Raw genomic sequence first — 26952 nt, forward strand, 5'->3', positions numbered from 1 at the left:
TCCAGAACTAAACATTGCTTTTGCATTCCAGCATGCTCGTCTTTGGTGGTCTCTCTGGGGGTCATGATCTGGGCACAACAATAGCAGGAAAAAAATCACTGGCAAAGCAAACCTTTTTGTTCCCCATAGCCAGGAAGAAGGAAGAGACAAAAAGAAACCAGGGATTCAATAAATTCTTCAGAACCACACTTCCTGCCTCCTTTTTCTAATACCTCTCCATATTTATCACCAAATTTTAAACTCATCAATTAGTTAGATGATTGATGAAATAAGAGTACTCATGATTCATTCAGTTCCCCCAAAGGTCCAGTTTGAATATTCTTGCCTTAGAAACCAAGATTTCAACATGTAAGCATGTGGGGGAACACTGTATATGAAAACCAGAACAACTTCTATCCTTATTAAAGAACAAAATATTATGAAACTGGACCTTGGGTGGGTAGAGGATGCCTTGCTCATCAAATATTAAAGCTGGAAAGAAAGCACAGGTTGCTGAATTCAGCAATTCGTGAAATGAATTGAGAAGAACAGCCTCTGGTGCCACTCTGGGGCAAGGAAACAAGTTCATCAGTAGAATGCCTGCTTGCCTGATTTTCTTCCATCCAGTTGTTTGTTTGTGTTTCTTTTTGCATTTTTATCATCATTGTTAGATTAAAGGAATACTTTAAAAGAATGATGTAAGGTAAATACATTATATGTAACAAATAGAAAGTAAGTTTCTAAGGGATTAGGTAAGATTTTTTTGCAGTCATGACACTTTAATAAAAATGTAATTGGAATCAGAACCAAGGTTTCTTCAGTTTCCATCTGCTGTAATGCTAATTTCATATTTTTATTCTGCCAAACCTTTAGGAACCCAGATTCTGATGCCATAATAGGACCTAAGGCCTTGGAAAAAAAATAGGGCAATAAAAGGGTCAAGAAGAGGACCAGGATCATTACTGATACTCTCTATTGCATGTGCCAATGTTCAATCCTTTCTCTAGCTGTTTGAGTTTACTATGAATTGTAAAGGTAGTGATAAGTGCAATGCAGGAAGTTTTCTAATTTTTCTAGGTTACTAATCTAGTAATCTCTAACAGCATTATATATATTTGGGAGTTGAATATGCTTTGTTGTTATAGTCCTCTGAACAGGAAAGATTTATTTTAAGACTCTCTGGCATCAACCTACTGGTTATCAGAAAAGATTTCCCGGTTTGGATAATAACAATTCCTCCAGAGCATTTCAAATATCCACTGGAGGGCAATATTGACCCTAATGGTGAACAACAGATTCAGATGAAGTAGATTTAGATCTAAAGTAAGAGATTTTACCATGATATGTTGATTCTTGAATCTTGACATTTTTCTTACATTTTAAGTAACACAAGTTATCTTAAAAATTCTGAGAAAAATAATAGGAACTATAAGAAGTGTTGCAGGTATGAGAGCTAAGGCTTACTACAAATTGATAAACCTTACATTACCATGGTCTACTCTAGGAACTGGGAGTTCTATCCAGACACAAGAGACAGATATGCCAGCTTTTTCTGCCATGTATCTGTAAGGCCACCAAGAGAAGTTATCAAAGAGGCATGTTATACTCAACTAAAATATTAAGCCTTTCTTTTGGCTGTCACACCACAAGATATGCAGCCAAATCATAGGAAGCCTATTTCATCTCTTTGTAGTAAGCCTTGCCCTTATACTTTTATCTCAGCCTGTATTATGCAGCAGAAGGTGGAAATGCCGTGGAGAATAGGTTGTTTGGCAGAGTCAGTTAGAGTATGCTCTGTAGCTTCTGTCTTGAACATGTCACTTTACTTCCCGAATTCTAAGAGATATATACATGAGATTCTTGTACTGAAAATAAAAGGAAAGTGTTTTTTGGCTTATTTGGTTATTATTGTTTGATTTTTACTTTATGTTGAGTAAGCACCTGCTGTTTACAAAAAAGCATAGCTCTTCCAACCCCATATGATTCTGGTTAGTGCACCAAGCCCTGTGGCTGATGACGTCCTGAAACACGACTCAATTTATTCAATCCAATTATTTTTATGGTTCCTTTTGAAAATATTGTTCTGTAAACATTAGCAAAGAGAATTCTATTATGTTTGGATATTTTCCCTTTAAAGATGCTTCAAAGTAGCTCTTATTGTGTGTATCTTTCTTGTTTAGCAACACTGAGAGATGAGTCACAGCAGATGAAAAAGCCAAAGATCTTGAAAGACATGTTCTTATGGCTTTCCTTTTTTTCCTTCGGAGACATGTTCTGGTATTGCATGAGCTAGCTTCTATGTAGTGAAATATGATCTTGAACTTCTGATCTTTCTGACTTCACTTCCCAGATTCTGGAATTATATGTACACAATACCACCCTATTTTTCATGTTAGTATGTATCAAAACCAAGGATTGACTCATGCCAGGCAAACATCCTACTAATTGAGCTATATCCCTAGTACCTCATAACTTCTTTTATTAAAAACTATAAATTTCATGTCTATGGGTCTTCACAAGTAAGTACCCTTGCCTATGGAGCTAAGAAGTGATGTTAGGTCCCTTCAAGCTGGAGTTATCATGAGTTGCCTGATATAGGCATCAAAAACCAAACTCTGGTTTCTGTAAGAGCAGTGTATACTACCTACTGAGCTATCATTTCAGCCTCCACTCATGGCTTGTCCAAGCTCCTAGAACCAACTTCCCTTGAAGCCTCTTTGTTTCTCTGTATTATCCATCAGCATAAGTCAGCAAAAATCATGTTTTGCTTAATTATGCTTGCATTGGAATTCTGTAATTTATAGTTGAAGGAGATCTACAGATTATAGACAATGTTTATCTTTTATGAAAGTTGTCAGAGAAGTATGACATAGATAGATATTTTTAAAAGTCTACAGTCAGGCCGGGCGGCGGTGGCATACACCTTTAATCCCAGCGCTTGGGAGGCAGAGCCAGGAGGATCTCTGTGAGTTCGAGGCCAGCCTGGTCTACAGGCACCAAAACTACACTGAGAAACTCTGTCTCAAAAACAACAACAACAACAAAAAAGTCAACAGTTAAAATACATAATAGAAAGTCCTTGGAACTTCAATGCATAAATGATACACACATGAACAGAAAGTATATGTGTAATCACGTACACCTTTTCTCAAAGACAAGAAAGGCATCAGAGAAAAATGACCTATGTAGAAATAATGAGAAATGATAATGGAGAAGGAGAACATCCAGAATCAAAGCCTTCTACTTTTTGCAGATCCTAATGATGAATTACATGCTTCAACATAACCATGTTTTTTAAAAACTATGTGACTTTTTTTCAGTAAATGTGTAGAAGTCATCAACCAGGAATGAGGAAAGCCAAACTGATAAAAAGAAAAAAAATGGCTAAAAGACATCCCATCAAATTTAGAGAGGAGTGAAGTGGTCAAGATTTCACACACAGTATGAGAACTATTGAAATGAAGACAGGCACAGGATGAGGTTGGTCATATTTGGTATCAATCCATAGCTGATGTAACCTGCTGAAGTCCATGATCCATCTAATATGACTCAGAAGATCAAAGGATCTTTATCCTTCCACTTCAGGTTTCTTCAGTGGTTAAAAAAATAATCTAGCTAACTTGGTTATGTAATTAGTAAAAACAAACAAAATCCAGGCTGGTGAGATGCTTCACTGTAGTTGTTGTTTTACTCTTTTACTGTTTTGGCTCTTTGCTTTAACACAAAAATCTAATAGGTCTTTTAATAAAAAATCTGGAGCCAGATATTGGGGTAAATGCAGAAAGATTAGAGAGACAAAGGAACAAGCCACTGCCATGCCCCACCTCGCCAACTCCATGAATCCTCTGACTTAATGCCTCTTGAGTCCTCAGCTGAAAAGCTTCCTTAGCTGAAATGCTTCAGCCTAAAAGCTTTTGTTCCCATCTCCTCATGCCTTATATACCTTTTTCCACCCAGCCATATTACTTTCTTTCTAGTGCTGGGATTAAAGGCATGTGATTTCCAAGTACTGGAATTAAAGGTGTGTGCCACCACTGCCTGGCTCTGTTTCTCTCCTAGATTGAATCAGTCTCATGTAGTCCAGGGTGGCTTTGAACTCATAGAGATCCAGATGGATCTCTGCCTCCCAAATGCTAGGATTAAAGGTGTGTGCCACCACAGCCTGGCATCTATTTTTTTGTTTGTTTGTTTGGTTGGTTGGTTGTTTTTTTTTTTGTTGTTGTTTTGTTTTTGTTTTTCGAGACAGGGTTTCTCTGTGTACCTTTGCACCTTTCCTAGAACTCACTGTGTATCCCAGGCAGGCCTCAAAGTCACAGAGATCCACCTGGCTCTGCCTCCTGAGTGCTGGGATTAAAGGTATGCGCCACCACCACCCGGCCTGGCATCTATGTTTAATCTACTGGCTTGTTCTGTTCTCTGATCTTCAGGCAATTTTTATTAGGGCACACAATATAACACCACATTTTTCCCTTTTGGGGGGCCTGCCACCCACCTCCCCAATAAATATGCAAGGAGACTTATTCTTTCTTATGAATGCCTGACCTTAGCTTGGCCTGTTTTTAGCCAGCTTTTCTTAAATTATCCAGTCTTTCTTTTGTCTCTGGGCTTTTTCCTTTCTCTATTTCTGTATATCTGTTCTTTATTTCTTACTCTGTGGCATGCTATGTAACTGAGTGCCTTGCTCTTGGTGTGTTCTTCCTCATGCTCCTTGATCTTCTCTTCCCAAATTTCTTCTATTTATTCTCTCTGTCTGCCAGTCTTGCCTGTCCTTTCTCCTGTCTTGCTATTGGTCATTCAGTTCTTTATTAAACCAATCAGGTGTTTCAGACAGGCAAAATAACACAGCTTCACAGAGTTGAACAAATGCAACATAAAAGAATTCAGCACTTCTTTGCATCATTAAACAAATATTCCGTAGCATAAAGAAATGTAGCACATCTTAAAATAATATTCCATAACATTTTACTTTGTAAAGGCATCTACTGCCTAACCTGATGTTCTGAGATCAAAACTCGGGGCCTGTATGATGAAAAGAGGGAACCAACACCCATGATTCCTCCTGTGACATCCATATATCCAACAAGACATATTCATGCACACATATACATGGGTGTGCACACACACACACACGCACATACACACACACACACAGAGACAGAAACAGAGAGAGACAGAAAGAGAATGAATGAATAAATAAAATGTTAAAATAAAACACCCTTTTTTGAGCAGTACATTCCTGACAGTTAAACCCACAGTCTACCTTTTTGGTCACTTGTTTCTGCATTGGTTTTACCTCATAGGTTGTATCTCCTTGTTCTGCTAAGGAAGGAGTTTATCACTCTAGGTTCCTATCATCTGAGGCTCTGAATCCAGGTGCAAGAGTTAAATTTCTTCCTTAAATTACCGTATTAACTGCTGTAGGTCCATATTTCAAGAAATATTTGCATCTAAGAAGACATACTAAAGCCTATACATGGACAGCATCTGCTGATGAGTGCTGGGCAGCATGAACTAACTAACTAACATACATCTTGATAATTGGTTAGGTGAGCTCCTCAAAGGAAAAGAAGCTGTGTAATCAATACCATCTATTTTTCTTCTGTTTTATTATTATTATTATTATTATTATTATTATTATTGTATCTTCTAAGTCATCTTGAATGGAAATAGAAGTGACCAAGTGATATAAATTGAGTGTTAATACTAAATATGAAAGAGTAAATATTCCTATGACCACCATTGAGTTAAGATGAAATTCAAGAGGACCCACTAGAATGGAGAATTCTGTGTCCTTTTAAGTAATGGCTTGATTCTGAAATGTCTTTCACAGACATATGTTTTATATGCTTGGTCTCCAAGTTGTGATGTTATTTCTAAAATTTTTATTTTTATTTTATTTTGTATTTACTTTATTAGTAGTTTAATTATGCTAATGTGTGTATCCATGAAGATCAGAAGAGAGCATAAAATCTGGGACAGGAATTACATGCAGTTTTGAGACTCCTAATGTGAGTGGCAGGAACTGAACTCCAGTCTTCTGCAAGAGCAGGGAGTGTTCTTAACCACTGTGCAAGCTTTCCAGCCCCAAATGCAATATTTTATACATGTCTATATTATATGCTCAACATATCCAGCCACCCACCTTCCATCTTCTTCCCCACTGTAATCAATACTCTCTTCTCAGGTCTACTTCTATCTTTTAATTTCCAAATTCTGCTTATTTGTATATTTATTTTGTTGGGGAGGTGTATACACCTGTCACAGAACACATGTGGAAGTCAGAGAACAACTTTCAAGAGTCAATTTTCTCCTTCAACCATGTAGTTTCAGGTCATCAGGCATGTCAGCGAGCACCTTTGCCCACCTGAGTGATTCTTATGGTGTTCTTATGTCAAGCTTCAGAAGATGGGCCTGGACTAACAGAAGTAATAGATAACCAGAGGCAGGCCCTTAATGGTGATTATCTAGGCCCTACTTCCTGCCAACCCTTGCATTCCAGTCCCCTCTAGGCAAACAAGTTGCCAACATGAGTTCCTGTTTCTTCCACCACAGTCTGAGGCTTTTCCAAAGCCAAGATTTCTGCTAGAAATCATTAAAATACCGTGAAAACTCCAGGTTGCTCCTAAGTTTTTTCTGTCAAATATTTTTATCATAGCAACAATAGAAACTATATTTTAGTGGAATTCAGTAAGGTCTCTATGTGCATAAATTTTACCTATTGTTTCTGGACTATTTGTTATATACGAGGTGTCTCATTAAGTAAACATTAATCTCATGACTTCATTATTTACTACTTCCTCTTAATATGGTAGGGTTAATGTGACTATTCTCCTCAGACCACAGATATTGTTTGGAGAATAAGTAACAAATCCAGCTTGAAATAGTGTAGCTTGTACTGAAACAGTGGAAGAATAAGACAGTAACCAAGTTTAATGTGTTTTCTTCTTTGTGTCTGTATATCACAGACTGGTCTCTTATACAGCCCTATTGGCCTAGACCTCATTACTGAGACCAACCTGCCACTGTCACAGCTTCTACCTTTTCCTCTACCTGTGAGGGGCTGTGATTAAAGGCATGTACCTCCATGCCTGTCCCCGAACATAACGGCATCCTATTTTATTCCAAATATGTCTGTATTTAGACAATGAATTATATGAATGCCTTAATATTGCCTCATGCACACACAATATATGCTTTTTTAAATTGATGAGTCATTTTAAACACACATATGTTAATGGGATTCTGTGTGATATTTTTAAGGGTGTATTCATTTTATGTGTATTTATGTGTGCCTGAGTGTATATGTATGCACACATGTGCAGTGCCAGTGAAGGTCCAAAAAGAGCATTGGTTCACCCAGAACCAGAGTAACAGGTAGTTGTGAGTTGTCATGTGAATGTTTGGAACTGAACCTAGGTCTTGTGCAAGAGCAGTAAGTACTCTCAACCACTGAGCCATCTATCCAGCAACAAGTATGAAACTTTATACATGCCTATACTGTATATTCATCACATCCAACCATCCTCCTCACACTCTCATGCCCCATTGCAATGGGTACTGACTTTGGGCCTACTCCTTTCTCAGTTTCTACATACAGTAGGGAATACACTTTTTCTTTTTGGATCTAACGTATTTTTCTTGATGTAATTTCCTCCATGTTTATCCTTTTCTTTGGCATTTTATATTACTCCATAACTCTTTATACCTAGATAACACTTGCTTGGTTATGCATACTACATTTTTTTTCATGTGCTGGTGTGCTGATAGGCACCAAGGCTGTGACTGCGAGCAGCACCATAATAAGCACAGATGTATGGGGCTTTGCTTTGTACATTCTCTTCATTTCCTTTGGAAATACAGCCAGGAATCAGACAGCTGGATCATGTTGTAATTCTATTTTCAGCTCTGAGCAGAAGTTTTGCACAGTTCCCTACAGTGGCCAGACATATTTATATCCCCATCAGTTGCAGTGTAAGGTTTTTGTTGTTTTTGTTTTTGTTTTTTGTTTATTCATTTCTACTTTCTAACCTGGGGATTTGTGTTTTGGTTTTGTCTGTTTACTTTTAGTTTGTGTTTGTTTATTCTCTTCTGACAATAACCATTCTAACTAGGATGAGATATACATCATTTTAGTTTTGATTTTCACTTCCCTAGTAAGTAATGGTATTGAGCACAATGTTTCCTACATTTACTGGTCACTTATATCAGTTCTTTTTAGGTGGATTTTTGTACACAGACTTTTCTATTCCACTAGCTAGTTCCCAAATAACTACACTGAGACTTATTATTAATTTCAAATGTGGCCAATAGCTCAGGCTTGTTACTAACTAATTCTTACATTTTTAAATTAACCCATATTTCTTATCTACACTTTGCCACACAATTTGTTACCTTTTCTCAGTATGGAAAGTTCATCTCTTTCTCTCTGTAACTGCTTGTGATTCTTTAACTCTGCCTTTCTTCTTCCCTGTCTTCTCTCTGCCCTGAAAATCCTGCCTAGCTATTGCCCAATCAGTTCTTTATTAACAATGAGAGCAAAACATATTTACAGTGTAAAAAGGCATATTCCACAGCATTTCTCCCTTTTTGTCTAATTAAAAAGGAAGATTTTAACTTTATATAGTAAAAATATATATAGCAAAACAGTTATCAATTAAGAAATACAGTTACAATATCCAGTCCATTTGCACTTGACAAATTTAGAAAAAAATATTTTATTATCTATCTTATCTTTGTGAATCTAAGTTCTTATACTTAATTTACCTTTTATCATAGCTAAGTAAAACTTTAACTCTAATTATTTAGTCTTAAACTCTATCAAAGACCAAAGAAGTGTGTATTATTACCTAACCACAGGGACATCTCACTGCCTGGACAGGCACCCAAAGTTCAACTGTAATGTTCGGGCATCAATCTTTGGCCTACAGGTCTAGTATATCTGACAGACATTTCTGTGAAACAGAAATTTTAAAGGATGGTCCTGTCTTGTCTTGACAAAGTTCATCAATCACTTTCTTTTGTGGCCTGCTTGTCCATTTTGGACAGTATACTGTCAGCAGTCAAGACAAGGACAGTTTCTTGCTCAGTGGCTAATATTTACAAACTCTGTATGGAGTTTCCTCAATGCCCATCATCTTCTCTGAAGTAGATTGGTGCTGACAGGAGCAGACATGTCTCATCATAAAAAGCCTTATATCATATTCTGCAGATCTCTGAAGTGTTTGAAGACCACCTATCTACGTAAAATATATCCCTGTTTGACATTGAAACATACCTAATATAACTATAAACTTAATTTAATATGTGGTTAACTACTAGCCTGCATTTTTAAATTGTACATTACATTTTTTAATGAGCTGCTTAAGCACAATAACCCAAACAAGAGTAGAAACATGCACACAGTATAACAAAGTTAACTTTACATTTGTATCAATAAACCAAAAATCCATACTAATATAAAATATTTTCAGATTAATAGTTGTTTTTAGGATTAAAGTAGATTCAGTAATCTACCCTTTTATCTCATCATTTCTATATCATATCCCCCTTTTTGTCTTTAGAAAAAGATCTTTGAATTTAGCATTTTTGTTTAGCTTTTTTTCTGACTATGACCAATAACAACTGGTAACCAACCCCCCTCAACCAATGACAAACATCCATAATCCATTAACTAACCAAAACCCACCCATATCTCATCTATTGGGAATATGGGCATCATTTTTTAGATTATTTCCTATTGTTTGAGTGCACTGGTGCCTTTGGGGAAACCTTGGGAAAATCAGAAAAATTGTTAAGTCTTGACTGGAGTAGTTTGTGAAGCTGGACCATCTCAGCCAACAATCTTAAGTATGTTCTTGATACAGTATTCTAAGGAGACTGTAACAGGTATTTTGAGATGCTAAATCACCTGGGCCATCCATTTTTATTGGTTTGTGGTCTCCTTGTATTAAAAATACATAAACTTTTAAAGGAAACATACATGTCTGTATTTACACAAGTATAGACTCTGTTGTACACAAGTTAGCCAAAGACATTTTTTTGTTTTATGTTTGAGCAGACAAAACACTTGTTATTGTTGTGCAGTTTCTCTAGGAATATTTATTTATGTCTGTATCAAAGATTTTCAGGGGTTCTTCCCCAGGCAAATATCAACTTGGAATGAATCCACAGCATCTTATTTCCTGTGGAAATAAAAGCATAACCTCTTCCCCAAAGTAACATATCTTTTGACTTTCATTTTGAAGTCAAGACATTTTAAAAATATGTAGGTTAGTTTAATCCAGTTTCCATAATCCAATATGTCCTTCCTTCATCAATAATCAGAAAATTCAACGCCAACACAATAACATACAGGATTCAGACTCACCATGTATTTTCCATCATTGTACCGCTGTTTTCCTTTATATTATTTTATTATTTCTTTAATGACTTTATTATTTTTAAACTACTTTTTTCTATGACTGTCTATACCATTTCTCTTTTCTCTTCCAAGCCTATGTATATTTTCAAACAAATTGTAATCTGTTTAGAGTTTTTTCTACCATCTGGATCTGTCTTTACTGCATATCTATAATTTTTTTGTCTGCAGGAGCAAACATTAAACCTGTCATGTGGCTTAGTTCATGACATGCTTGTGGGTCTCACTTGGGCAGTGCTTGTGCTGGTGACCCAAACCACAGGTAGCAGCTGGGAGATACATCTTTGTACCATGGTCAGCATGAGAGATATGAGACTAGGAAGCCATGTTTGACTTCATTTTTTTGTGTTTAGATACTTTATTTTATCCCAGCCTGATCAGACACCTGATGGCCTGGGAACTGAATCTGGGTCCTCTGGAGCATCAATCAGTGCTCTTAACCACTGAACTATCTTCCCTAGAAAATTTTCAAAGTTTTCTCAGGTCTTTTTTTTTTTTTTTTTTTTTTTTTTTTTAGGTTTTTCGAGACAGGGTTTCTCTGTGTAGCTTTGCGCCTTCCCTGGGACTCACTTGGTAGCCGAGGCTGGCCTCGAACTCACAGAGATCCGCCTGGCTCTGCCTCCCGAGTGCTGGGATTAAAGGCGTGCGCCACCACTGCCCGGCATTTCTCAGGTCTTATAAGGATGTGAGTTACCCATGTTAGGTGCCATAGGTAAGCAGACTTTCTGTCCCACCAACTAGTTCCTAAATAACCATATTGAGGCTTATTATTAATTATAAATGCTCAGCCAAAAGCTCAGGCTCATACTAATTAACTTTTACATTTTAAATTAACCTATATTCTTATCTACACTCTACCACATGGCTTGCCCAATTTTAAGAGGATTATATTCTTTTGTTTGTGGCTAGATTTTGAGTTCCTTATATAGTTTGCATATTAACCCTCTGTCAGATGAATTCCTTGATGTACCAGAGTGCTTGGGTTGTGCATAGTCTCCTTTGTCAAATTTTGTTTGTATGGCTGAGATTTTGGGGATTCTACTCAGAAAATCATTACATATACTAAGATGTTGGCATATTTTTCCAGTTCCAGTAGTCACAGAGTATCAGATCTTAAGGGAACTTATCCATTTCAAGTTGATGTCAAGGGTAAGACCCAGCTGCAGTTTCAGTCTTCTTCATGTAGTTATCCAATTCCTCTTGTACCATTTCTGAAAGCAGCTGACTTTTCTGCAGTGTGTGTTCTTGGCTCTGTTGCTGAGAATCAATTGGTTATAGAAGCATGGTTTTACTTTGGGTACTCTATTCTTATATTCAACAGTGTATCTGTTTTGTATGCCAAACACTCTGTTGGTTTTATTACTGTATCTCTGTAGTATTCTTGACATGAAGCATTATGATGTCTCCAGCTGTGCTTTTTGTGTTTCCTGGTAAATTAATAAGACTATGTTTCTAGTTCTTTTAAAACAATCATTGGTATTTTGATGGTAACTAAATTATATAGACTCTAAGGTAGCATAAATATTTTACATGATTTTTTACTATCTATGAACATGGGATATCTTTCCCTATTATAAGGTATTTTTATAATCTTTAATAATAGTTTTATAATTTCTACTTATGACGTCTTTTATTTCTATAGTTTGGTTCATTCTTACTTATCAGTTCTTACAGGCATTTGATGGTGTTTTTAGATTTTGTGTGTACAGAATTATGCCTCCTATGAACAGGCAATTCAACTTTTTTCTCTGTTTATGTGCTTTTCGTTTCTTCTTGTCTAATTCTAGTAGTATGCTTAATAACTGTGGAGATAACGTACACCCTATTGTCTTGATTTTAGAGGAAATGCTTCCACCATTGCCTCCCAATTCAGCCGTGTGTGTGTGTGTGTGTGTGTGTGTGTGTGTGTGTGTGTATTTCATTCACAGTAACAAACAAAATTTTTAGTTTGGGGAAAAGAGATGGCAGTGTATAGAAAAGACATAGAATATTGCAGAATTCTGACATTCTCTATATTTAATTTTCCCTGTCACTATCTTCATGTATTAACTTGTCACAATCAATGAAATACAGCTAATGAATTACCATTAAAGGAAGCACTGTTAAACATTTAAATATTATTTTTTAATTAATGTCTTTCTAATGAAAAAGTCCATGTAAAAAGTCACACTATATTTGGTTATCCTTCATAAGTTCTCTTGGGCTGGTATTTATTAGGCTTTCTTTGTTTTTAGAGACATAGATAATTTTGAGGAGTAATGACCTGGTATTTTATGGAATGTCATTTAATTGCATTTCTCTTAGTTAAAATGAGGTTATGAGCCTTCGGGAGGATACCCACAGTAATTAAGTAATATTTTGGTAGAAGTTCCATTATGTAGCACAGGAACATTTGTGTGGGTCAGTGGACAATTTTTAGGAGCCTGTTCTCCTTTTCCACTATGTGGGTTCTGGGGATCAGACTCAGGTTGTCAGGATTGGCAGCAAGTGCCTTTACCTGCTAAGGCATCTTGACAGTCTGAAGTAATAAAATCAAGTGGGATTTTATATTCAAAATTTTAAGGGCCATTTTTCATGTGTGTTTTGGGGTGTGTATTGTGTGCACATGTTTAACTGGAGGCTTTTCTCTGTCCCACCCATTCCCGTAGCTGCTTTTAAATAATCACTTACAGGCTTAATATTAATTACAGAATGTTTGGCCAATGGCTCAGGCTTATTACTAGCTAGTTCTTACATTTAAATTAACCCATTTCTATTAATCTATGCATCACCATGCGGTCCATGGCTTACTGGTTCTCTGACATCTTGTTCCTTGGGTGGCTGGATCACATATGCCCCAGTCCACCCTCCTTCTCCCTGTATCTCCATTTGGCTTTCCCACCCAGCCTTGTTTTATCTGGCTATAAGTCAAAATGGCTTTATTTATCAACCAATAAGAGCAACACATATTCACAGCATACAGAAAGACCATACCACAGCAAACACGCTCACTTTTATTTATACATATGTATATTCAGGTAGATATGCATGTCTATATCTATATATAGACATGCATGTCTACATTTGTCTATGTAGATTCTATATCAGTACTGGCATTACAGCTGCGCACACATTTCTTTAATTTTTACAAGGAATCTGAACATGTCTGCACAACAAGTACTTTACTGAATGAGCCTTGGCCCCAACCCGGCAAGATCGGCTCATTTTGTTCAGATTCACTGAAGTTTAGAACATGTTGTTATAATGCAACCCTCTTGAGATTTTCTCTGTGTTGAGAGAGGTTTATAAATCAGTTTTTATCAATACTTTCAATGTCAGTTACAACATTAGTCACAGTATAATTTATTGGAAAACACTGTATTTTATAAGAAACAAAACAAATCTAAGTAACAGTTCTTGAGGAGACATGATACAATTTTATACCTTATCAGTGATTATAACAATCGTGAGTTAGGACTCAGAAAGAGATGTTAAGAATCAAAGGGAAAATATACCCTAGATGACCGAGTGTATTTTTTTTTTAAGTTCAGGGGCTGTAGAGATTTCTTCTGAGACTTGCTGTTCTTGCAGAAGAGGTGATTCAGTGCCTACCAAGCACATTGGCAGCTCACATCCATGTACAACTCTATCATAAGGAGATCCATTTCCTGCCTCTGTTGCCATCCACAAGCATGTGATGATACTTACCTTCAAACACAAACATCAACAAAAATTAAAAAAAAACTTAAAAAAAATGAGTTGACTCATTTATTAAGATTTCATTTTCTAAATCTTTTTTTGTTATGCTTTATTTTTTGAGGTACAATTTAATTATATAAAAATGCATTTAGGTTAAGTACATAGATTGATGTGTTTATAAGTAGATAAACTAAACCTGAAACTTTGCATAGCAACAATTACCACAGCCAAAATGTATAACATTTATATCACCATGAAAATGTGTCATGAACCCCTATTTTCTAGATCCATTAGCTACACCCAAACCTGGATTGATCAGCTTTCCGTGTATGTTAATTTACTAAGATGTCCAGGAAAAAATATTTGTAATATTTGCCTATGTCCCTGTGTACTTCCACGTAGATTAGTGTTTTTGAGATTTGCTGTATCAGTGTCTTGTGTCTCTGTTAGCTCCTTTTCCAAATCATCCTTCCTAGAAGGCAGAGGAAGGTTTACAAAGTGCATGAAATTCACAGAAATTCACAAAACTTGGGAGCTCACAAAACTTAGTAGACTATGGGGCCTCTCTCCAGGTTTATAAACAGTTACCGAGGAGAGTATCCTCTTCTGTGATGTGACTGCCTGCAAGGTGTGCAAGGAACTACAGTAACACAGCTTTTGTGAGTAGTCACTCCTGCCAGGACAGAATATACTGACTCTTCGAACTGGGTGTGGGTGGAACCGTTTCTTCCTTTTGTTATTGCCCTTTCCATCTGGAATGAACACAAACAGATTCCCCAGGGCTGGAGATGTGGGTCATTAGAGCAATGGCTGCTCTCACAGAGGACCTAAATTCAGTTCCCAGAATGCACCCGGTGACTCACAACTACTTGTAAACTCAATCCCAAGAAGATCAGGTGCCTTCTTCTGACCTCTGAGGGCACTCATTATGTTAAAAGAGAAACACGATTTCTAATGAAAATTTAACAGTTCAACCATTTGCTCATTTTCTTTTTTATTCACCCCTTCCCACTTCCTCCTAGATCCATATTCCCTTCCCTACCCTCACGACTTATATCTATTTTTCTTTTTCATCCATCACCTCCGATTTGTGCTTCCCACATATTCTTGGATATATGACCTTGTTCACTGGAGAGTGATGGTTGACTTAGAAGTGGCTTTATTCTTAAGGAAAACTGATTGTCCCTGTTCTAGCAGTATCAATTGCCAATAGCTCCTCGGGAATGGAACTTTATTCCACTTCCCTGCTCCACACTGTGATTTGGCCTGGCTTAAGCTTGAACAGGTCTTCGGTGTGTTGCCATACCTCATGAGTTTATATGTGCAACTGCCTTATTGCATCTGGGAAGTGTTGTTTCTTTGTAGTTACCCAGCACCTCATTCTTACATTCTTTCTACCCCCTCTTCCATAATGATTCCTGAGCCTTTGGGAATAGAGGGTATAGTATACATGCCTCTTTTTATTGCTGAGCATTCTAGAGTTCCTTATTTTCTGCACATGGACTAATTGTGGGTAACTGTATTTGATTGCTTAATTGTATGGCTAGCTCTATCTATTTATGCTACAGAATAGCATTGACAGAATGCTATTGATAGATATCTGTCGAACTGCATGGCAGGTGAATGAATACTTTAAAATAAATTGATAGAGAAGTCTACAGTGGTCATGCCATTTCATATTCTGTTAAGTAATGTATAAAAGTATTGATTCTTGCAATCCTGGCCAACATGTGCAGTGTTGAACAGTTTTGTTTTAATTATTCTAAAGGTTAGTGGCATTTCATTGTAGTTTGAATTCAATTATCTATGGTAAATAATATTTAGCATCTTCTCATATACCTGTTTCATGTATATCTTCTTTGGTAGGCATATAAATTCCTATTCTCAATGTGTATATATGCATGAATTATAAAGTGATTTATATAGATCATCAGATTTATATAGTGATTTATATAAAGATCATCAGGTTACATGTAATATTAATTTCTTTACATTGCTGTTCTTGTCTATTTCATGTTTTGAAAAGGCTTGTGAATAATTGATAACTTCCCCGTTAAATGTTTGATTATATCATCTGGATCTAGAATTTTCCTTCAGGGAAGTATTTTTAAAAACATATTATTTCATACATCTTATTTTAAACAGCTTTATTGAGATACATTTTAGTTATGAAAACCATCCATTTCAAGTGTACAATTTAATAATTTCTACTAACTTTACCAAGTTTTGCAGCCATTACCATAAATCAGTTTTAGAATGTTTCTGTACCTTTAATAAGATCTCTTGTGCCCTTTTCCAGTTAATTTCTACTCCCACCACTTGCCAGAGGCAACATTTTGAAAGCTTACGGTCATAAAATAAACGTGAGAGACATAAATCTTTTTCAGAGTTTTCCTTTTCTTTCTAAGTCAGTTTTGGTAAAGTGGGACATTCAGTAAATTTGTACATTTCCTTCTGTTACTCCTTTTTGGACATGAAATCATTCACATTATTTTTTAATGTCTAAGGTCAAGCCATGGACTCTCCCTTTAGACTGACAATCTCTGTGATCCCCCCACTCATCTCCTGTTGTTCTTCATCTGTACACTCATGGAGTCAACTTTAAAGACCAGCTTCTGGCATTTCCGATTTTCTCTCTACTCTTTTTTTTTCTTCATTGGAGTGTCATTCATTTTTTTAAAAAATCTTTCTATGTTTTAATGTACAGTTTAGGTGATTGAATTTAAATTCTTTTCTGATGTCAGGATTTAGCTGTCAATATCTCCCTAAGATTGGTTACTCACATTCCACAAATTTAGAAAACATGCTTTTGTTTTCAGTCTTATAAAATATTTTCTTCTTTGTATTTCTTTTGTATGGCTCTTGGGTTTGGGGAGGATTGTGCTGTGTCATTTTAAATACAGGTTCATTTTCTAGGTAACGTATTTGTTGATTTTACTTTAATTTCATTACTGTCAGAATAAGTTTCATCTTTTAAAATGTATTAAGATGTGTTTTAGAGAGTAGTATGGTAGGAGGGGCTATTGTGTTTTGATTGGTGTCCTAGGAAACTTCAAGATCATTTCCCTTACAATGTACACCTGCTTCTACATGGATATTTTGGATTAAGGATACTGTATTTCCGGTTGTTTTTCATTTTAAGGCATTCATTGGTTTAGTTTTTTAAAGTATTTTCAACTATCTCACCACACACTCTAAAACTGTTGAACCTTTGAGGAAATTGCTAATTACATCATTTATGATATAGTCATATGTGTGGAAGTCAGAGGACAAGATGGAGGAGTAAAATTTATCCTTCTACCATGGGTCCCTGAGGTAGAATCCAGGTCCAGATGCTTGGAGACAAGCACTTTTCCCAGCTGAGTGACCTCACTTTCCCATAAAATGCTCAAGGTTTTAAAATATGTTTTGTATTAGTTCTCTATTTGTATTAGTTCCCTTTGAAAAACAAAGATTTAGTGGCATAAGCCAACAATAATTTACCTCACTGTTCTGCACATCAAGTGCAGTGTAATCAGGTCCACAGATTCCCTTCTGAGTATCACAAGGTTGAAGGCATCAACTAGCAACCCATTATCTGAAGGCTTTCAGGGAGGAATCCCCTTCCAGCTGAGTCTAGATTGTTAGTAGATGCTGGCTCCTTGAAAAGGTAGGAGTGATGTCCCTGCCTCCATTCTGGCCACCTTCCAAAAGATACAGAGTGTCTGGGCCCACTCTCAGGTCCTTGTATATGAGCCTCTCTCTTAAAAGGAAAGAGTGTCATTTGAGTGAAATACCCTCTCATGCTTGCAACCTCTGCCATTTTCTTTTGAAACCAAAAAGTCTTTTAAGGTACTTATGTGGTATCAATAAACTCACTGGATAATCTATCTTTGAGTCAATTGATTAATGCTTTCTTTAATTGCGTCTGCAAAAGACTTTCCTCCATATAATTTCAAAAGTCATTGAAGGAATCTCAGTAGTCTGTTTAACTTGCTATTTTATTGCACTTGTGGGCTAATTCCATGTTGATAATTTCAAAATCTGTTTTATTAACTAGGTATTTTCCCCCATTTTATAAATGTCCTCATAGTATTTATTGAATACTGAATAGCATAAATCTACCACAGGGAAGTGGCTGCATTTTACTGTCCACTAAAGGCCATTGAACTTGGGGATAGTGGTGTAGAAATGTTTGTAGAGGACTTGCCCAGATTCAAAAGCCCTGGATTTATCCCCAGCATTGCAAGAAACCAGGCATGGTAGATGAATGTAATGTCAGTACTTGGGAGATGAGAGACAGAACAATCAGAAGGTCAGTAAGGCCACCTTCAGCTATGCAGAGATGAGCATAATACATTGAATCTTAAGACTCTTTAAAGACTTATCACATATACTTAGTGCTTACTATATTTTCATTTTATCTTCCATAAAATGATCATTTGGTGCTTACCATTATTTTCTCAAGGTCAGTAGTCATATGGAGAGCTAACTGGAAGGCCACTGCACTCTATTATCACCAAGTTATAGATTCAGTAATTCATTCTCACAGAAATCTAATAAGCAGTATCTTCTTATACATTTAATTATCTGCTTATCTTTAAGCTCTAACTGTCTAAATTAGCACCCCTGATTATGAGAGAACAAACTCAAACTAGCTTTTCAAAAGAATGGGACAGCCAAAGGTGGTGAAGTGTGTCTGTAATTGCATCACTTAGAAGGCAGAAGAAGGAGGATCAGGAGTTCAATGTCGTTGCCACCAACACAGCAAGCTCAAGGCAAGTTTGAGATACAGGAAGCCCTACATCAAATGAATTTAACAACAAAACAGATGGAAATAAGTGAGTAGGAAGATGGAAAGCTCAGTGGTAAATGGAGATAGAACCATGGCTGAACTCAGCATCTCCAACGGCCTTGCTAGGGCTCTATCCTTTGTTCCACTCCTTAATCTTCTTTCCTTTGTGGTTTCATTTAATTCTCTGACAGTTTTTGTTCATATTGTAGAAATGGCATCTCCTAGAAATCTTTGGTCTCTATCCTCATATATAAATGGCTAAGAGAACTGCCTCGTTTGAGTTTCATTACATCAAAATCTATGTTCCTCTCCTGTCCTAACTCATCTGCCTTACTCAGGAAAGGGACTAAAAGAGATGTGTTTTCAAAGGAGTGGTTTTCAATGTTGTCAGTGTAAGAGAAGTGACTTCTGATTCTCTACCAACTTAAAGAGTCATTGAAAAGATTTGGGGAATGGGACGGGATATAAGTGTTTGCAGACTGGCTTGTCTAGAAACCAATACAGGGAAGAATTTTTGCTTGGCAAGTAACAAGTCATTTTGCTATTTGTTTCACATCTATAGAAGGGATACATTTTTTGAAGGGCAACAAAATATTATAGGGAAGGGGAGGCTTAGCATTACCCAAAGGATCACGTTTGCAACTGATTTTCTCTAAATTCAACTCACACTCTCATCCAAAGGGCAGGTAAAAAATGTCCTTTTTCTATGGTCAAAGGAGAAAGGAATCAGATCATTGAGGTCTCCTTTGGTTCTGAAGTTAGATTCTGTTTGTGGTTTTAAAGCCTCTATACCCAGACTGGCCCATGAGATTTGAGAGATGTAACAGGTAAAATCTATGAATTAAGCACATTGGATAAGAGAGAAAGAAAGTGCCTGTGGAGCATCTTAAGGCCAGACAGAAAACACAAAAGCTGCATGGCATACAGATAACTCAGAAGGCAACCTAAAGGCACAAAAGAAATGAACCAATATCTGTTATGCTCTGTCCAGTCTATCTCCTGGTCAATAAAAACAATAATAGTAGAAATGTAATATGTTAAATGTACATATGTTGAGGACTAAATTGATATGTTCTAGGAACATCTGAAAAGCAGAAGGTCATGGTAATACTTATCCATAGAAAACCTTCAACCTTAACACAAATGCATTAATATAATATATATTAATAATGAGATAATTTTAATATATTTATTTTCATTTTGTCCATCTGAGTGTTTTACATGTGTGTATATATATGTTCAACATGTGTCTGGTTCTAAGGAAGTCCAGATAAAGTAACCTGAATTCATGGAATGAAGTTACAGATGGTTATGAGTCACCATGTGGGTGCTGGGAACCTACCACAGATCCCCTCGTAAAGCAGGAAGTGCTTTTAACTGCTGATCCATTCCTCTGTGGGAACCACATGCACAAGGTGCCCATATATACATAAAGGGAACACTCAAGTACATAAAATAAAAATTAAAAAAAAATTAAAATGGAGCTGATCTAGAAAACAAAATTGAACAGCAGTAGCAACAACAACAAAAAATAGGATGGAACTCATATCTCAGTTAGATGGTTTTTGTGAGGCCATGAGTAAAGATGAACACTTAGACAGAATCAAGCCTACAGACACGCTTTATAATATATCATCTCTTTGGCCAAAACTAGATTTTCCTCCTCCTGCTAAATATGCCCTTAGAATGGTGATTATCCAAGTTTTACTTGAACTATTTCTATGGGGAGATTTCAGTTTATCTACTCAATGCAAAAATAGAGTACCTAATATGAAAGTTTGGATTCTCCACTGTGGCTAAATATAGAAAAATGAATGTGATGATGTGGGTTCTAAATGCATAGTGATTCTGCAGGCTTAGCATCACTTGTAGTTTCTCTGGTAACAGACTTCATGTTCTATGTGATTCAGGTATGCTAGTGTCTAGTTACAAAAAGGAGCTCAGTGTCTCTCACCTCCTTCAGGCAGTTTATGACAATCGGCTCAGTTATTGGTCTGAGAATGAGGTCTTAACTCTAGAAGAACCAATCTAAGCTTTCATGAAAGTTGATCAAGTGCCTCAAGGTTAGGTGAGGCTGTTTCAGTCTTCCAATTTTTTTCTATACAAGAGTATTTCAAAGAACATTTATTATCCATTATATTCCAGAAACCATGCATAGTGACTAAGGGCTGAGCAATTTATGTGTCCATGTTTCTTTTCTGTTTATTTTTGTTTCTGGTTGCTTCCAGGTAAAAGCAGCAGAGTAAGGGAATCAGTTTTGATTCACTCAACACATGAGCAAATCTTAGACACAAATACCACTGAAAACATTGTCCTTGATGAAGAGATAACTAACACCCCAGTTCATATCCTTAAGGATCTTACAAACACAATCGATGTACTACTAGGGATATAATGCTGGCTGCCAGATGTTTGGAGAGAACGCAAAGAGAAAAGAGGGATATCTTAGGGTTACCATTGCTGTGATGAAACATGATGATCAGAAGCAAGTTGGAGAAAAATGGTTTGGCTTACAAACTTTGGCTTACTCTTCTACATCATAGTCCATCACTGAAGAAAGTTATTAACAAAACAGTGAAGGAAGCTGGAGATGGGAGCTGATTCAGAGGACATAGAGGGCTGTTGCTGACTGGCTTGTTCCGTATGGCTTGTTCAGCCTTCTTTCTTACAGAATCCAGGACCACCTGCCAGGGGAGACATGCCCACAATAGTCTTGGCACTTCCATACCAATCACTAAGAAAATGCCCTACAGGCTTGCTTATAGCCTAATCTTATGGAGGAAATTTCTCAATTGTGGCTCCCTCCTCTTCAGTGACTGTAGCTTCTGTCAAGTTGATATAAAACTAGCCAATAAATGAGGCAATTTTTAACAAATGGCTATAAGATATTCATGGGACTATCATGGGCTATGAGAGGAGAATGGGAGAGAAGGACATGGATAAATATCTGCTCAGGTGAAAGCTGGTTATTACTTGTTATTCATCTCTCTGAGTACTGTTTGGTATCAACTTCATAAAACATAACGTGAAATTAAAAATAGGATTCCATCTCTGTCAAAATAGCCCAAGCTACTGGTGTTTAAACTCAGCGGCCCTTGTCATTGTGTCCCATAGTGGGCCTTTCATTTGCTTTTCTTCTCTTTCAGTTTAGATGATTATATCTTGACAGAATCCTACCCAACCCATTTCAATCCAGGGTTTGATCTAGAGCATGGCAATAGAAGAGTAACTACAGACAGTTTTTACTTCAAACAATAGAAAGAAACTACCATGTAAATGGAAAACAACAAAAACAATCCTTCAAGTATGCCTGGATCTGGAGCACTCATGTACTTTAACAGAATACCTTTCTATTTGTCTGTTACTATGTGTCTTTCTCTATGTGTGTCTCTGTCCTCTAATTTCCCTCTCCTTTACTTCTTCCCCTTACCTCACTCATGTCATCATTGTCTATATCCATTTTATCCATGTGTGTCTCCATCTTTCTCTGTCACCCTCCCACTTGACCTTGTTGTCCTCACTGCTCTCTATCTCTTATGCTGGGATTCAAAAAAGTCCCCTTTCCACAGTATGTAGAGCAGGGGCCATCCTCAAAGGTACAGACCTGCAGCAAACAGCAGGAGCCATCATGGAATAAAGTTAGGTTGGGTGTGCATTTGTGTAGTAAGGCATCAAGCCTGAGGGTGACTGCTATGCATATTGTATATAATTTGCATATGAATCACAGTACAGTTTTGTAGAAGATGACAGTAAAATATCTTGTACTTACAAAATCAGAAGAGCGTAATAGTTTTCCAGAAAAGAAACATGAATTCTGTTGAGCAGAGGGCCTATTTTTTTTTCTAATTCACAGACATGTGTCTAGTTCCAGTGACAACCCCCACTCCCACCCCCAACCTCATGTCTCCATCCTGGCTGCCCCACCGGGATGAGTTCTGCAAGACTGGTTGAACTTTATTCCCTCAGTTGACCTTGACACTATGGCTAGAGGATTAGATGAACTATTATGCCACACATAGATTATAGGAAGAAGGCTCAGTTCAAAAAACCATAAAAATTGAAATAGAGAGGACTATGTCCTGAAAGAAAGTGAAGGACTGTCCCTATGGGAGGAAGAATAGACAGCAGAAGACCCTGACCTAACCCATAAAGTCCTCATCGCCAGTAAATGTTTGTGATGGAGTTTGGAGATCTTTGTGCTGTTTTCCTAAGCATAAAGCAAAAGAGAATGTTGGCCTAAAAAGAGCACCGTAGCCAAAGGGACGTGGCCTATTTTAACAAAGTATTTGATTTAAAAGATAAGTTGGAGGGCATCCAACTCAATCTCACCATTTTCCCAATGGGAAAACTAAAACTCAGGCAGAGGCATTGAGATGCCAAGGACACACAGGTAGTTGTTGATGGAGGCAATATAACAGCATTGTATGTTACATCTAATAGTTTTCCCACCAACAACACAAAGCATGGCCTTGTTTTGGCTTTCTTTCCACCCTCAAATATGTATAGTATAGCTTTTATACACTCCAACAGAAAGCATCACCAATAGTTGTGTTAAGGTCCCAGAGAAATTTTAAACTTTAAATTTCCCTGTAACAAAGCTAATGCCACTTGTTGCTTTAATGGGCTAAGTTTCAGTGGGGGTACCTTCCAGGAGGCACTGCAGTGGAACCTGCCTTAACATCCTGGCTTTGTTCCTAGAACTCCCAGCAAGGAAAGTGAAAAACAGCATCCCTCATCTTCAAGGAGACTTCTGCAGCTCCCTTTCTTCCTCCTACCCTCACCTCTTTCCTGCTGTTTCCTAACCAAAAAAAAAAAAAAAAAAAAAAAAACCTGTCTCCAGCCCAGAAGTATCTCTGGAAATAGGTAGGAGGGAGCTTTACACCTGTCACCTCAGAGCTAGTGGGGAAAGTGCTGGAGTTCTTAGTTGTTTCTTCTCTTGTAGAAAGAAAAGAAAAGACACCACACCGACAGGATCCCAGGTTTCTGCTGCAGACCTGCTGAGGAAGGTGGACAGTTCGGCCAGCATTAGCCTTTAAGAAGATCCAGGGTGCAGTACCATCCCTTAGGCTTCCCCTTGGCTTCAGCTTTCCTCCAAGCTAGAGGGTGCCTTCTCCCGGAGAAGCTGATAGTTAAGTCATGAATCAGGCTACTGACTGTCCTGTATTTTTCTGAGCATAAGCTAGCACAAGAGTGCCAGTCATAGATACTGGGGTCTCCCCTCCTCCCGCCCTCTTTCAACTGGCTGCTCCACTTCAGGACTGCCTCTCTTTCTGCTAGAGCTGAGAGTCAAAGGCTCAGACTTTGGGGCTCCGAATCAGAATCAGTCAGCCCCCATATGCCCATCTCATCCCAAGTGTAGGTCTGCGGTTCCTAGAGCATGGGCGTGGGTGTTGGTGGACCAGAGGCTTCCATTCCAGAGTTGGAGACAAGCTTCGCTTGGTATCCTGCTATCCTGAAATCCATGGCTTTCCTGGGGACCACGAAACTCCCCTGGAGAGGCAACCTCCTAGCTCCCGGGCCACCCACCCATTCCTCCACCCCCCCCTTACCTCAGCACGCAGCCCCTCCCTGCGTGATGATGCAAACCGGTGGGGAGGGCGGGCGCTGGGAAGGGTGGGGAGAGATGGATAGCAAGCAAGGGAGGGAGAGAGGGAGTGGGAGGAGGAGGAGGAGGAGAGGGAGCCCAACGACCATTTAAAGCGATAGCAATCCCTGCCCTCTCCCCAGTGCTTGGCTGTTGGAGAGCGCGAGCCGCTAGCCGGGGAGCGCAAGCTCGGCGCGCGGGCCAGCAGAGCCACAGCGCCAGGTGCCCAAGGCTGGCTGGTGCCCTGGGACCCCCCACCCTCTCCCGCTGCACCTCCTCTGGCTCCTCCACCCTCTGTGCCTACAGAAGTCTCCGGGCTTCCCCCAAAGGAGCTCACCTCGAGAAGCCCGGACTTAGGAGAGCCCACCAGCATTCCCTCCAGCGCCGCCGCCGCCACCGCAGCAGCATCCGGAGGAGCGGCATGGTCCAGCTGGGGAAGCTGCTCCGCGTCCTGACTTTGATGAAGTTCCCCTGCTGCGTGCTGGAGGTGCTCCTGTGCGTGCTGGCGGCGGCGGCGCGCGGCCAGGAGATGTACGCCCCGCACTCGATCCGGATCGAGGGGGACGTCACCCTTGGGGGGCTGTTCCCAGTGCACGCCAAGGGTCCCAGCGGAGTGCCCTGCGGCGACATCAAGAGGGAGAACGGGATCCACAGGCTGGAAGCTATGCTTTATGCCCTAGACCAAATCAACAGCGATCCCAACCTGCTGCCCAATGTAACGTTAGGCGCGCGGATCCTGGACACTTGTTCCAGGGACACTTATGCGCTCGAACAGTCGCTCACTTTCGTCCAGGCGCTCATCCAAAAGGACACCTCCGACGTGCGCTGCACCAACGGCGAGCCCCCGGTTTTCGTCAAGCCAGAGAAAGTAGTTGGAGTGATTGGGGCTTCGGGGAGCTCCGTCTCCATCATGGTAGCCAACATCTTGAGGCTTTTCCAGGTAGGGGGGCGCTCCCTTTGGGGAGGAGCATTCTGTGGCTCCCTGCGCTCTAACCTTAAAGGCTGGTTTGGACTTCGTGGGTTGCAGGGGTCAGGCCAGCACTCCGGCATTTCTTCCCTGGAGATCCTGCTGAATCCCTCCCACCCCACCCAAGGAGGTATCTTCCTTGCTTAGTTTACTCCTCTTTCATGTCTTCCCCTGTCCATGCTCCACTCCATCCGACCTGACTCCCCGGATTTATGGTCCCATTTACAAGAGGCAATCTTCGGAAAAACAAGGCGATGATTTAAATGGGTTTGCATTAGAGTGAAATATGGTCGGAAACAGGCTTGTAAAAGTGCCTGGGCTCCTAGGGGAGCAGGTTAGGCACATGGAATATGAAAAATGAGAAGATGCTCTGAAAAATGGCATTTCTCAACTCCCCTGCTTCCCATGCCCAAGCCACCTAGAAAACCTCGACTCCGTGGAAATATTCGCGAAGACCTCAAGAAGCCCCTTCTTCAACTGAGGGCTGGGGTTCAACCCGCATGTGGATGCTAATTGCCCATCTCTTTGGGGTTGAATTTCCGACCTGTAGCCGGTCTCCATCAGAGGCATGGGGTACCCGCCCCACTAGGGAGACCCCGCCTGCTGACGTGATCCCCGCAGAGTTGGTTTCCTCCTGGCAATTTTTGTGCACCGCCTAAATTGCGTTTGCAGTCCGGCCAGTGGCAAGAGCAGGGCGATCGCTAGGTTTCTGCTGCCACTTCAGACCTCAGCTGGGGATGAGCTCATGCTAACTGCGAAATAAAATCGCTTTCACTGACTGCTCCCTCTACTCCCAGTCCCTCTCCCTCACTAATGCAGCCCCACACCCGACTCCCAGGCTCTGAGCTTGGAGATAGAGTCTGCTCTGCCCAGGAACAGTGGGGTGTGCTGGGGCGGGGGGCATGCAGGTCTCACGTCCTGGGTTCCAAAACAGGAGGAAGGCGGATCCAGGACTGATGAGCAGTGGGTCCAACTGCAGTGCTCTGCCTCTGGTCCCTGCAGCCTCTGAACCCGTGCCTCCTTGGCTGCTCTGAGTAAAAATGGATGGCTTTGAGGGTTTTGAGTTTGCGGAACTCTCTGACCGGGTCTCCGTGTATGTTTTTTTTTTTCTGTTTCTTTATTTGGTTATCCTTTTTAGACCCCTCCTCATGGCCTCTTCTCAGCCTCTATTTCCTTTCCTCATTCCCAAGTTCTTGCCTCTAGTCAGGTCTGGTAGACTTTGCTAACCCAAGGCTTGCTCCCAGGTTTGGTAGTAGCCAAATCCAGCCAACCTCTTCCATTAGCTGTGCAAGATGATCCCTTCAGGACTGTGCTGCCCAAGTCTAAAAAGTGACTCTTGCTTGCATGCTTCCCCTAAGAGTGTGAATTTTAAGAGGGGCCTGCTGATGATGGTCAGGCCAGCAGAGAACCTGCCTGATCTCCAGGAGTGGGAAGTTTGTAGTCAAGCAGCAGAGGTGCTCACCTGAAGCTAGTGAGGCCCCTCTGATCTCTGGATCATCCTGATACCTCCTGAGTGTGCCAGCATGGAGACTTCTTGCTGCTTGCACTCCCCT

The 26952-nt window shown here is 39.3% G+C and overlaps 1 protein-coding gene across 1 annotated transcript in view; it reads left to right on the forward strand.

The window, feature by feature from the left end:
* The first annotated feature begins 24853 nt into the window (after positions 1–24853).
* The window catches only part of Grm7 (glutamate metabotropic receptor 7), an 837060-nt gene continuing 834961 nt past the window's right edge, over positions 24854–26952 (forward strand). Inside the window, exon 1 of the mRNA XM_059258312.1 lies at positions 24854–25372. Coding sequence (XP_059114295.1) covers positions 24854–25372 — 519 coding nt within the window. The remainder of the gene's footprint in view (positions 25373–26952) is intronic.

The sequence above is a fragment of the Peromyscus eremicus genome, chromosome 3 (genome assembly GCF_949786415.1).
Source record: "Peromyscus eremicus chromosome 3, PerEre_H2_v1, whole genome shotgun sequence".
NCBI lineage: Eukaryota > Metazoa > Chordata > Mammalia > Rodentia > Cricetidae > Peromyscus > Peromyscus eremicus.